The sequence below is a fragment of the Jaculus jaculus genome, chromosome 14, assembly GCF_020740685.1.
Source record: "Jaculus jaculus isolate mJacJac1 chromosome 14, mJacJac1.mat.Y.cur, whole genome shotgun sequence".
Classification (NCBI taxonomy): domain Eukaryota; kingdom Metazoa; phylum Chordata; class Mammalia; order Rodentia; family Dipodidae; genus Jaculus; species Jaculus jaculus.
The window spans coordinates 18280292-18293631 of record NC_059115.1 but is presented as its reverse complement, the minus strand read 5'-3'; the positions used below and the strand labels follow the sequence as shown (position 1 = coordinate 18293631).

Genomic DNA, 13340 nt, shown 5'->3' with positions numbered 1-13340 from the left:
TTTCTAGAAGTTTCTGCTTCTTCAGCTCTATACAGCCATGTCTAGCTTTGTGGGTCAGCCTCCTGATGTTTCTCTAGGTCCCTGTTTCTTCTTCGCTAGCTTCCGGTCTTCTGGAGCTCGGAGTGTGTTTGTATATTATGTCTCATTCTCTCTCTCCGCCCCTACCTCTGGGGAAGAGGGCCTATCTGGGCCACCATAGCTGCATTGCCGGCCTCTGGGTCCCTGAGACCCTTTAACCTGTGAGGATGTCAGGGTCACAGGTGAGGTTCTTGGGAGCCTGGCGTCTGGCCCAGCCACAAATAACCCCTGACACCAACACCCTTCCTCTGGATGGAGTCTGACACTTATCACCAGCTGAATTGAAGCTCGACCTCTGCTCCCAGGTCACAGCTCCTCCCCCCTCCTGCAGTGACTTCACAAAGGTCACCAGGGTTTCTCCTTAGGTCTTGGAGACCCTCCATGATGGCCCTGACAAGCTCTGTGCTGTCATTCCTGCTGGCCCTGCTGGTCTTCAGGGTGTCCACATGGGCGTGTCTCTTCTGCTTCACCACCCATGCGGAGCGCTTCCACATCTGCCAGATGTTTGTTGGCATGGATGGCCCTGACCTGGGCCAGTGTGAGGATGCTTTCATAGCTGCCTTTGAGAATCTCTCCGATGTGGAAATCAGTGAGGAGGCCTACATGGATCAGGTCCCTAGGGAGGGTTGCTGTTACTCAGGGAGGAGAGAGAGAGACACACGGACAGAGACAGGCAGAGGAGAAAAGCTAAATGAGGGTCGTGGCAAAGACAGGTGGAAAAAATGCCAGGGGAGGTGCTTAGAGGGGGAGGCAAAAGATTAGAGAGAGAGAGAAAGAGAGTGACAGATCCAGAGGAGTGTGGGACACAGGATGAGGAAGAGAAAAAGATCAGGGAGGGGAATAGAGTCTCAGAAAGAGGCAAAGATATCTGGAGCAAAGAGACCATAAAGACCCAGAAATATAGAGGGGGACAGGATAAGAGGGCCAGAGAATTAGAGACAAACAGAGAAAGAGGGCAACAGACTCATAGATACACAGGGACAGACACCCATTGACTGAGTGACCATCAGAGACCAGGAGAGGGAGACAGAGACACTGAGGAGGGGATTGGAGATGTCTGACCAAAGTCAGACATGCTGGACTAGGTTAGGGTGGTGCTGCCTTCCCAGTTTGCCCCTTATCCATGTTCAGACTATGAGGAGAGGAGCCACCTACACGACTCATTTGCACAGATGATTCACTCCCTCCAGCAGGTGGCTGCTGCCCAGGGTGAGTGTCTCCTTGACTTTGGGCCAGGGGGCTCCCCCAGGTCTGTATGAAGGGATGAGAAGGGGTCCTGTTTCGGACAGTGATCTTGATTGGGTGATAATGGGACCCTGGATGAGTTAGGTTATGTGTTGGAAACAAGGAACTTAAGTGAGCTATAGCTTTCTCTAGGAGTTGGAAGCACTGGTGGGGTCAGGACATGAGACCGGGCTATGGTTCCCACTTGGCTCTGAAGTCAGGATGCATGTCACTGCCCCTCACCTGGCCTCAACTTACTTTGCTATAAAGTGGGACAATCTCCCCGCCTGCCAGCGTGGGACAATCTCCTTGCCTCTCGGGGACATCGGAGGTCATTGGGTGGGAACAGTCCCTTATGAGACAGGTTAGTGGAGGACATCTTACCCCTAGGAACAGATACGCACACATAATTTCTCACGGTAACTGAAGGCAACCCACAAAGACGATGCGGGAGGTCAGGTAGGAATATTGGAGCCCACTCTTCAGGTGACAGATATGTAGAGAGATGAGACCAGAGTATGCCTGTGTAGCTGTGCGGAGAACCTCAGGGCTTCAGGGACATGTATTTCAAAGAGGCTTTGTTAGCAATCCTCACACCAGGTCACCCCATCTACAGAGCACGCAATTTCTTAGGTATATCGGACAATGTTATTATGTTAGCATCAGAGGTCTGGAACCCCTTTTTAAAATATTTATTATTATTATTATTTTATTTTTGATATTTTGAGGTAAGGTCTTCCCCTTGCCAAGTCTGACCTGGAACTCACTATGTAGTCTCAGGGTGGCCTCAAACTCATGGTTCTCCTACTCTGCTTTCCTAGTGCTGGAATTAAAGGAGTGCACCACCATGCCCAGGTTATTTATTTATTTGCAAGCAGAGATACAGACAGATCGTGAGAGTGAGTGAATATGGGCCTGCTGTCCAGATGCATGTGCCACTTTGTGCATCTAGCTTACATGGGTACTGGGGAATCAAACTCAGGTTGTGTGGCTTTGTAGGCAAGTGTGTTAACTTCTGCACCATCTCTCCAGCCCTGGAGCCCTTTTTATGAAGATAAACCATCCACCTCTAGAGTCTGGGAGCTTATGACTTCTTTTCCACATCTGTAGTGGTTCCTTTTTATTGTTCCCATAGAAGATACCCAAAGAGAGGAAAGATCCCATGTATCCAGGAGGTGTTGCAGGCCAGCATGCAAGAGACTTTCTTGAGGGTCTGCACTCCTAAAGGGGAGACCTTAGGAACCTGTGAGCCAGAAGAGTGCAGGATTCTGGGAAACACCTCTGCTCCCACTTTGAAAAGACCAACAAGCTCAGATTTGGGCATGGGAGACCTTTCTATATAGTCTGAACATGGATAAGGGGCAACAGAGGTTCCTATATGGGGCAAAGGCATTGAGAAGAGAGAGTGGAGGATAGGGTTGGAGAGGCCTGAGTCTGTGAAGAAGAAGAGGGTATAGGGAACAGAGGGCCAAGCCAGGGTCTCTGATGGGCTACGCAGGGAAGCAAGGTGACAGGAATGTGCCTGGGTTCTGGCTTTTTGCCTGCATAGTCCCAGGTCATCTTTGGATGAAGATCATGGGGCCAATATGTGGAGTGGAACAGATGATGTGCTGGATGAGGATACAGTGACTGTTGGCAGGTGACATCCATGAGGCACTTAGATACCTGGATGCTTGGGTTCAGTGGAAAAGTCAAGGACACTTAAGACTCCTTCCTGAGGGAGTTGGGAAGCCACTAAGGGTTACCAGCAGGGGAAGAGGAGAGTCTCTTCTTGGTGTAGAAAGATACTTTGGGGACTCATGGAGAAAGAGTCTGGGAGAAGTTTGTGCAACGCATTCATCAAAGGCTTATCAAATGCGCCGTGAGCAGGAGGAGGGACACGGTGGGAAGGAAAACTGCCAATGACCGGACCTCCAGTTCTTGAGCTGCTTATGTTAGTGAAGCATATCGTTAATAAACTATCTTAGGCGGCTGGGGATGTGCCTTAGCAATAAGTTTCTGCCTAGACTTCCCCAGCGAAGGGCTAGAGTTGTGACTCAGAGGCAGAACTGCTGTCTAGAATCCACAGTGATGGGCTGGGGGTGTGGCTTAGAGGTACAGCTCTTACCTTGAACCCATCAGTGAAAAGCTTGGGGCCTAGCTTAGTTGTAGAATACATTTGCTTAACATGTCCTAGGCCCTCGGTTCCATCCCCAGCACCACACGTGTGCACAATCCCATGTGTATGTGCATGCATGTACACTTGTGAAACGTTTCGTATTTCAGGTGGCATAATCAGCACTGAAGGAAAATGGTGAAGACAGGATGTGGTGATAACAAATAATTTGTCAGAGAGATGCAACGACCCGAATTGGGGTGATGGTGCACACATAATAATCTGGGAAAGTGTCTCAGGTGGGCAAAGGACCAGTGTAAAGACCCTGAGACTGGTAAGGCTGGAGTGGTCTGAGAATCATTGTTGGCCCTTGAAATGACTTTAAGCCACTGAATTTTTTTTTTTTTTTCTTTTTTTGAGATAGGGTCTTGCTCCAGCCAGGGTGAGCTGGAATTCACTATGCACTCTCAGGGTGGCCTTGAACTCACAGCAGTCCTCCTAACCTCTGCCCCCTAAGTGCTGAGATTAAAGGCATGCGCCACCACGCCCATCCTGAAATGACTTTTAATTTCTTTGCTTTTGTGATGGGGAGCTTTTGGAGGCTTTTACACTGAAATGGAATGTAATTTGGGATTTATTTTGTGTGATTCTGTGTGCACGCTACATGTTCCTGTGTGCGCCTGCGTATGTGGAGGCCAGTTTGCAACCTCAGGTGTCAATCTCAGGAATGCTGTCCACCGTTTAAACAACTTCATTTATTTACTTATTTATTAGAGAGAGAGAGGGAGGGAGAGAGAGTGGGTGCTCTAGGGCCTCTAGCCACTGAAAACAAACTCCAGATGCATGCACCACCTTATACCTCTGGTTTTATGTGTGTCCTGGGGAATTGAACCTGGATCCTTAGGTTTTGCAGGCAAGTGCATTAACTGCTAAGCTATTTCTCCCGTCCCCTACTCCAAAATCCAAGGATAGTTAGTTCTTTTTTTAATGAAATACATTGTGAACATTTTATTCTTATTTATTTATTTGACAGAGAAAGAGGGAGAAAGAGAGAGAGAGAGAGAGAATGGGCATACCAGGGTTCTAGCCACTGCAAACTCCAGACATGTGTGCCCCCTTGTGCATCTGGCTTATGTAGGTCCTAGGGAATTGAACCTGGGTCCTTTGGCTTTGCAGACAAACACCTTAACTGCTAAGCCATCCTTCCACCACCACCCCCCCTTTTTCTTTTTTACAAAAAATCTTTTATTTTTATTTATTTGAGAGAGAGAGAGAGAATTGGAGCGCCAAGGCTTCCACCCACTGCAGACAGATGAACTCCAGATGCATACACCACCTTGTGCTTACATGGATACTGGAGAATCGAACCAATGTCCTTTGGCTTTGCAGGCAAGCACCTTAACCACTAAGCCATCTGTCCAGCACCCCCCATTTCTTTTTTACTTTTTATTGAAAACTTTCATAAGTACAGATACTATACCATGATCATTACTGCCCATCTTTTTTTTTTTTTGAGACAGGGCCTCTCATTGGTCTGGAGATCACCTGTTAGGCTAGACTGGGTGGCCCAGTAGCACCAGGGATTCACCTGTGTCTGCCTCCTTAGCTCTGGGATTGCAAACATGCACCACCATACATGGCATTTTTATGTGGTGCTGGGAATCGAACTCAGGTCCTCATTCTTGCATGGGAAAGCACTGTACTGAATGAGTTATCTTCCCACCATCCATGATTGAGGATTTAACAGAATCTGGTAGCATATGGGGCCAGGGCAGAAGTGGCGATACCAGTGAGAAGTCTGTGGGTGATGACACTAGCTGTGGTGGTCCAGGCAGACCACAATAAGGACTGACCCCAGGGTGTGGGCCGTGAGGATGGAAGGGGAAGGAAAGTTCAGGGTATGGCTGTGGCCGGCCTGCATGGTCTTGGGAGGGGCTGTGCCTGGCCAACAGTTATTTATGGTTATTCCCCTGCAGTACAAACCCTGTGAGTTGGAAGTTATATAGCCCCACTTTCCAGATGGGGAAGTTGGGGCAAGAAGTGCATCTCCATTAGATGTTTGGAGAGAGACTGGACCAGTGATGGGGAGAAGGGTGTGGCCTGTGCAGTGATGACTTCCAGGTTGGAGAGATGTGTGCTTCTTGACACATATATACAAATAATTCTTTTTTTGTTGTTTGTTTGTTTGTTTTTTTTGTGAGGTAGTCTCACTCTGGTCCAGGCTGATCTGGAATTAACTATGTAGTCTCAGGGTGTCCTCGAACTCACTGTGATCCTCCCATCTCTGCCTCCTGAGTGCTGGGATTAAAGGCGTGTCCCACCACACCTGGCTTTTTTTTTTTTTTAATTTATTTATTTATTTATTTGAGAGCGACAGACACAGAGAGAAAGACAGATAGAAGGAGAGAGAGAGAATGGGTGCGCCAGGGCTTCCAGCCTCTGCAAACGAACTCCAGACGCGTGCGCCCCCTTGTGCATCTGGCTAATGTGGGACCTGGGGAATCGAGCCTTGAACCAGGGTCCTTAGGCTTCACAGGCAAGCGCTTAACCGCTAAGCCATCTCTCCAGCCCCCCCTTTTTTTTTTAAATCTAGAAATCTAAAATATTTTATGCAAGTTCTTTGGACAAGGGATATTCAAATCGCATAGAAAAACACATGACAGCGGGTGTGGCGGTGCATACCTGTGCTCCCAAAATTTAGGAGAAATGGAGGCAGGAGGCTCAGGAGTCAAAGGTTATCCTCTGCTACATAGAGCATTCAAGGAAAGCCTGGGCTGTATACAGCCCAGACTCAAAAATAAAATAACACAAAGTGAAGTTTAAAAAAACTAAGGGCTGTGGAGATGGCTTAGTCAGTGAAGTGCTTGATTTGTAAGCAAGAGGACCTGAGTTGAATCCTCAAAACCCACGTGAAAATGTAATGTAAAAATGGTGGTGCGTGCTTTGAATCACAGTGCTGAGCAGGTGGAGACAGGCGGATCCCTGGAGCTCACTGGCCAGCCAGTCAAGCTTCATTAGGCAAGTTTCAGGCTAATGAGAGATGTGTCTCAAGAAAGGTGGGCAGTGTTCCTGAGGAACAACACCTGAGGTCATACTCTGGCCTACACATGGGTGCCCCCCACAATGTACACACACACAAATAAATACTGTAAGTATATAAATATGGTCAAGTAGGGTAGCACACACCAGTAATCCCAGAATTTGAGAGGGAGAGGCAGGAGCATGAGGAGAGTTCAAGGATAGCTGTGGCTACATAGTTTGAAGCATGAGATCCTGTCAAAAACAGAAACAAAAACCCAGGAAAGATGCATGAATGGTTAGGTGTGTGATGGTTCACATGTAGTGTGACCTTGTACCCCTTCTCTAACCTCTTTTTTTTTTTTTTTTTTTGAGGTAGTGTCAGGGTGGCCTCGAACTCATGGCGATCCTCCTACCTCTGCCTCCCGAGTGCTGGGGTTAAAGGCGTGAACCGCCACACCTAGCTTTTTTTTTTTTTTTTTTTGGAGGAAAAGTCTCATTGTGTATCCCATCCTGGCCTAGAATTTGAATCAATCCTCCTGCTTTACTCTCCCCAAGTGCTGGGATTATAGGATTGACTTGTTTGTTTGTCTGTCTTGAGATAGGGTTTCACTACATAGCCTAGCCGCTGACCTCCTCCTGTTTTACTTTCCAATGTGCCAGGATTATCGGTGTGAGTCACTGCCAGGGTTTCTATATATTTTAATATGACAATATAATATGAATATGTATTCATTTATGTTAAAGAAAGGCTTTTCACTTCAAGATGTAGCTCTGGCTAACCTTGAACTTGTGATCCTCCCAGCCTCCCAAGTAGCCCCGTGCCACCTCACCAGCTTCCCTAGTCTCTTCATGCTTGTTTCCTGCCTCAGGTTTGGAGCTGGCAATAATAGCTGTCCCTTCTATCTGTGCATTGCAGTGCATCATAACTAAGGTCTTCCTGGCATTGTCCCATGAGGGTGATAGTTTGGGGTGATGCTTCTATTTTGTGTGGTGGCACTGAATCCACATAGACACTGCCATCCTTGCTGTTTTATAGTAGGTAAAGTGACAGACAATCAGGAAGTTAAGGAAGCCAAGCTCACAGGAGAGAGTGCTTGTGGTCCTTATAGACCTCCACGGGAGACAGGTGTACTCACAATCAGAGCTTAACTCTGGATTCACAGCTCCCAACAACATGCCCTTCATCGGGGAGACTGCACCATCCTCCTGCACCTTATTTATCTGAAATAACCCGCACCCTGTCTGGGACATTTCTCTCCCTCTCTGATCCCATGTCTTCTAGACCGATCAACCGTTTCATCCCACCTGCTGTCATGACCCATTTGATAACTTCAACTACCCATGCATGCCCTCCCACGTCTCCCTCATTCAGCCTCTCCCCTGGGCCACACCAACCAACCATACTGCCATTTTCAGGTCATATTTCTGCTCTTGGGGCCAAAGATAGATCTCTAAGTCCCAGGACTCTTCATTTTGTGCCCACTTCTTGGCCTCAGTGCTCCCTTCTTGTATGGCCTTACGTCACAGCCATCCTCTTTTCCCATGATGGCTTAACCAAACTAGTTTATGGCTCCCACATGAAATAAGTCTTGAATCATGCACTTAGGTTTGGGCTCTAATTGGCAGCTCTGATTTCTTGAGGGGCCTTCACGTCTTCCCACTTTCTGCTCTACTGTTCTAGAGTTGAGCTCTTATCTTTATGGTCCTCTATTGGCTGATAGAGCTCTAGCCATAAAAATCAAGTTTCAGGGAGCAGAATGGAGGAAATAAAGCAATCCATAAGGTGCCAACACCCCCTTATAAGACCGCTTCTTTGGATTCATTCTTAGTTGATTTTCATGTACATCTTAGTGGCTCCAACTTGGCCATATGAGCACAACTCATTGCAAGGAAGGGTCAGGGATGAAACTGTTTAGAGGACACAGGGAGAGAAGTTGCTTTCTCAGATGAAAGAGTATTACTAAGAGAAAATTTAGATACTTAGAAGTAAACAGACAAGCTCTGCATGTTGATCTAAGGCTGGTAGAAGAAAGCAGCATGAACTAAATGGCTTAAACAATGGAAATTAACCATTAAAATCCTAGAGTGTAGCAATTCAAGATCTAGGTGTCCAAATGGGCAGAGTCAGTTTCTTTTGTAACCTCTGCACTGGACCATCTTCAAAATGGTCATCTTGCAGAGACGTGTCTTCCCTCAGTGTATGTCCTTGTCCCATTTTCCTTTTTTTTTTGTAGGACACCACTCATACTGGATGTATTAGTTACCTTTTTGTTGCTGTAACAAAATACACAACAAAAGCAATAAATTGGCTCACAGCTTGAGGGTACAGACCATCATGAAGGGAAAGCCTGATGGCGGGAGTATGAGAGATGAATGCTGGTGCTCAGTCACTTTCTCCTTTGTATGCAGTTTGGGACTCCCAGCCTGTGGGAACGGTGTTTCCCACATTCTGTGAATTGAACATCCTCAGTTAAACCTTTCTGGAAGTGCCCTCACTGGTGCACCCAGAGATGTGTCTCCTAGGTGATTCTAAATTCTGCCATGTTGACCATCAAGATTAACCATCATCCTGGACTAGGGTCCACCCTGATGACCTCATTTAAACAACCCCTCTCTCTAAACAGTCATTTATTAGGCACTGGGGATTAGAATTTCAACAGGAACTGCAGGAACACATTTTAGCCCATCACACTGCCACAGTTCTGATTTCCAAAACCACCTCCATCCACCATGAGATCAGTCTAGGCCTCTGTGGTCTCTGAAGAGCTCCTCATTTTTACAGCCTTGAGGTCATTACAGTGGTCAGAGCCCAAAGGCCAAGAATTAAGAACATAAGAGTTGAAGAAGTAGAAGTGTATAGTGGGGGGGGGCTGGGGACAAGATGTGGGTGTGCCCCATTTAAAGGGAGTGGTGGCCACTAAGCTCTGCTAATTGCTGCCTTATGGACATGTGGCCTTTACAGCTGTTCCAATTTTTTTTAAACATGCCAAGCATTTTAAGTGACTTTTCCAAATTTTATGTTTGGCAACAAGTTAATTAAAAAAAAAAAAAAAACTTTTCTGGCTAAATACAACAAACACATCCAAGGGATGGATGTGGGCCCTAGGCCAGTGCTTGTGGCCTATGGTTTCAGTTGGATTCTGGAATTCATTCTACACATATTTAGCTCCTTTTAAGATTCAATGCCTTTGCTTGAGTTTTGAGCATATACTAATAAAGGAAGGCATACATACTTAAAGGATGGAATTATGTCACTGACATATCTAAAATCTGGTTTTCATACATCTGACTTTTATGTCCAATTTACATGTATACACATCTAGTTTACATAGTGCATACATATACAATCACAAACTGGTGGAATCTATGCACAAAATTGAATAGGGCACTAATGCGATAAAAATGGGAAAGTTGGTGAGCTGATTTATTTGCGGCCAGTGGAAAACCTTCAAGCAGGTGACGCTGAGATGTTGATGTGCAGGGTGGAGTAGGGAGAAGATGTGCTAGAAACAGAAGCCGGCATGGCCAAGATCCATGAGATTAAGTTAGGGAATGTGGCTCTTTTCACATAAAGGGAATTGAAAGTGGGGGGAAGAAAGCAACAGAGAAAAGAGGAAACTAGGCCAACTCTGATTGGCTTGGTAGGCCTCAGACAGAAATTTTATTGCTACCCTCCCCTCCCACTTTGATGAGTGCAGGATGAGGGATTCTGCCCACTGGACAGAGTGAGGAGGTAGAAGAAGAGTCGTGGGAACTTGCTAGTCTTCACCGTGGACAGGTGTGAGAAAGACAGAACAGAGAATGTGGTCATAGGAGAAACAGGCAACAAAGGGACAACATGAGTACTCAGCCATAGAGAAGGACCATTTTTACCAAGGCCCTACTTTACCCTCCAGGGTCCTTTAAGATCGCCTTCTCTAATGCAGCAAAAGAAATGAAGAAGGCCATCTTACAGCTGAAAGAAGGTAAGCTGGTCTCATCCCCACCGTCCTCCCTGTCCTCCCCCACATGCTCAGACACACACTGTCCGTGCTTTCCTGGTCAGACCTCGGACTCCTGAGTTGCCCGGAGCATTCTGTAGCAGGTCTACATCCCTGGACAACTGGGTTTCCAACTGTTAGTACCCTTCGAGGGATAGTCCTGGCCTATCTGCCCAGGTGTTTTCCAGGATCTGCAGCTGACCTTACCAGGTGGACTCCCATGAAGTACTACTTCTAACTTACCCACAGGCCTTTCCTAACTGGGCATCCTAATTAGCCTCACTCCGGGCTCAGGAGAATCTCCTAGGAAACACGTGGTGGAATATTCCAGTGCTAGCTCCAGAGAGCTCACATGCATCCATCTCCATTGCCCTCCATTGTGTGTGGCCAGCTACAGGCCTTGATCCTGATCTCAAGAAAAACCAGTAGGTGGCGCACTAGGAGCCTGGCCCCACGTTCTCCAATAGAGTTCCTATGATAGCCTCTGGAGAGGTCTGTCCTGCCATTGACTTCCAGGATCCTAATGTCTGCTTTCTCTTCACAGTCCAGGCCTGCATCCCTCCTTGCGGTAAGGACTTGATACCTAACTCAGAATCACAGGGGAAAGAGGAGATTGGAGTGGAAGCCTGGACTTTATGTGGAGAGCATGGGTGGGCCTTAGGCACAAAAGGAAGCCATTAGGAAAGTGTGCAAGGCAGGTTTTATTCAAAAGTCTAATAGCAGCAGGCCTGGGGGTACAGGTCTGCAGTTCCAGCTACTCAGGAGGCAGAGGCAGGAGGACCATAAGGATAGCCTGGTTAACCTAGTGATAACCCTGTTCAAAAAGTCAAAAGTAGGGCTGGAGAGATGGCTTAGCGGTTAAGCGCTTGCCTGTGAAGCCTAAGGACCCCGGTTCGAGGCTCGGTTCCCCAGGTCCCACGTTAGCCAGATGCACAAGGGGGCGCACGCGTCTGGAGTTCGTTTGCAGAGGCTGGAAGCCCTGGCGCGCCCATTCTCTCTCTCTCCCTCTATCTGTCTTTCTCTCTGTGTCTGTCACTCTCAAATAAATAAACAAAAAATAAATAAATAAAAAAAATAAAAAAAAATTAAAAAAAAAAGTCAAAAGTAGACTAAAGCAACAATAGTTTCTGCCTAGAATCCACATTGGGGGCGTGGCTCAGTGGTGGCTTCCTTCTAGCATGTTCCATTAGCCACTCCCCCCCCCCATATCCACTTAAGTTATGAATATATATGTTTCTTAGAAGACTAGCTCAAGAACCCAAACTGGTAGTTCCAAGGGGTGGACAGGACCAAAATCTTTTTCAATAAAGCCTCAGGGAAGACAAGGTCTAGCCTTGTAATGAGACCCCAAAGTGGCCAAAGGACACGGGCTGGAGACTCCAGAGGAAAACCCAGGCCTCCCCCTGCAGGGCTCCAGGAGGTTGCTCGGCGTTTCCTTTGCAGCGGGTGCTACTCCGCTGTCTGTGATCTCCCTCTGGACTGCCCAGGTGAGGGGCGGGGCTTGCAGGGTAGGCGAAAGGGCGTGGCTTGTGCGGGTTCGGGACAGACACCCACCCCTTGCCATGGATCTCCAGTTCAGGATGTGGTGGTGAGCCGGGGGGACCAAGCTATGTTTTTATGCGTCGTGCGATTCCGGTTGCCCGAGGAGGAGATCACCTATTCCTGGAAGTTCGCGGGAGGTGTGAGTCGGGGTGGGGGGCTGGAGGGTGTGTGGTGGGGCTGGTTTCGGTTCTCAGAAGTAGGGTGAGCCCGGATGCCAGGCGGGCCTGGACAGGTTTCAAGCTAGAAGAGGGCCCGGGACTCGGGATGACGTCGAGGCTCGACATTATGGAGGACCAGGCTTTGGGATGAGCATTATGACTCAGGTTTTAGGGAGCGGCCTTAGGAGCGGGAGGCTAGGGGTGGGGTCGGGACTTGGGGCGGGACTAGGGCTCGGGGGCGTGGCCAGCGCCCGTGGGGCGGGTGTGCGCCCCGATCCTGCGGGGCCTGGCTCGGGCGGGCCTCGCTCCCGGGCCGCTTCAAGCCGCCCTTCCCGCAGCTGCGGACTCAGGACGTGTCCTTCTTCCGAGATGTGCCGCGGGCCCGAGGGTACCTGGCGCGGATCCGGCCGGTGCAGCCCACGCACCGCGGGACCTTCTCCTGCGCGATCCGGCACGACCAGCGCCCCCTGGCGCGGCTCTACTTCTTCCTGAACGGTGCGGGCCGGCGGGTGGGGGGCGGGCCCCGGGGCGGGCGCCACCGGCTGACGGGCGCGTCCTGCAGTGACCGGCCCGCCCCCGCGGGAGGACACCGAGCTCCAGGTCACGTTCCGGGAAGTGGTGCGCTGGGCGCCGCGCGAGGCGGAAATGATCGAGCCCTGGGACCCCAGCCTGGGCGAGCTGCTGGCCAAGCCCGGGGCGCTGACGCTGGGCAACCTGTTCCTGCTCGCCGTCATCGCGGCCCTCGCGTCTGCCGGTGCCACTGTGCTGGTGTGGTGAGTCCCAGCCCCCAGCTGCCCTACCTTAGACCCGGGTGTCTACGCCAAAGGCCTCCGGGACTCAGGCCGAAGGGTCCAAACTGCAGACCACCTCCCTCAGACCCTAGGAGTCCGGGCCCCTGCCCTCCATCAGACCCTGGGATCCACGCCCAGCCTTCCTCCCTCAGACCTAGGAGTCCAGGACCCCCGCCCCCTCTCCTCTTGCACACTCATGCCCAGGCTCTTTGTACCTTTGCGTCCCATATGTCTGCACCCCAGAACCTATCCTTCCAACACGACCCTCTTACAGCTCACCTTGCTTCCACCCAGGATGTTCTTTCGGTGGTACTTCAGCGGCAGCTAACAGAGGTATCTGTCCATTATCGCACTTCCATCTCTAAAATAAAGTATATTTCAGTAATGGATTCTCTCATTTTTTTTTTAAATGGTAATTTCTCAGCCTAAGTAGGAGGATGGGCAGTAATCT

General features: G+C 49.1%; 1 protein-coding gene across 2 annotated transcripts; it reads left to right on the top strand.

The window, feature by feature from the left end:
- Positions 1 to 462: 462 nt before the first annotated feature.
- Positions 463 to 13274, top strand: Spaca6 (sperm acrosome associated 6). Of its 2 annotated transcripts, XM_012951957.2 has the most exons (9): positions 463 to 667; positions 1210 to 1293; positions 10315 to 10383; positions 10943 to 10966; positions 11808 to 11885; positions 11973 to 12079; positions 12437 to 12593; positions 12661 to 12871; positions 13184 to 13274. In XM_012951957.2, the coding sequence occupies exons 1-9, from the start codon at positions 463 to 465 to the stop codon at positions 13215 to 13217; spliced, it is 969 nt and encodes a 322-aa protein (XP_012807411.2). In that variant the 3' UTR covers positions 13218 to 13274. The 2 variants fall into 2 exon arrangements, 1 of the variants encoding a protein (XP_012807411.2); XR_006633527.1 differs by lacking the exons at positions 463 to 667; positions 1210 to 1293; positions 10315 to 10383; ... (1 more) ...; positions 12661 to 12871; positions 13184 to 13274 and having other exon boundaries at positions 11517 to 12077; positions 12437 to 12569.
- The last annotated feature ends 66 nt before the right edge of the window (positions 13275 to 13340 follow it).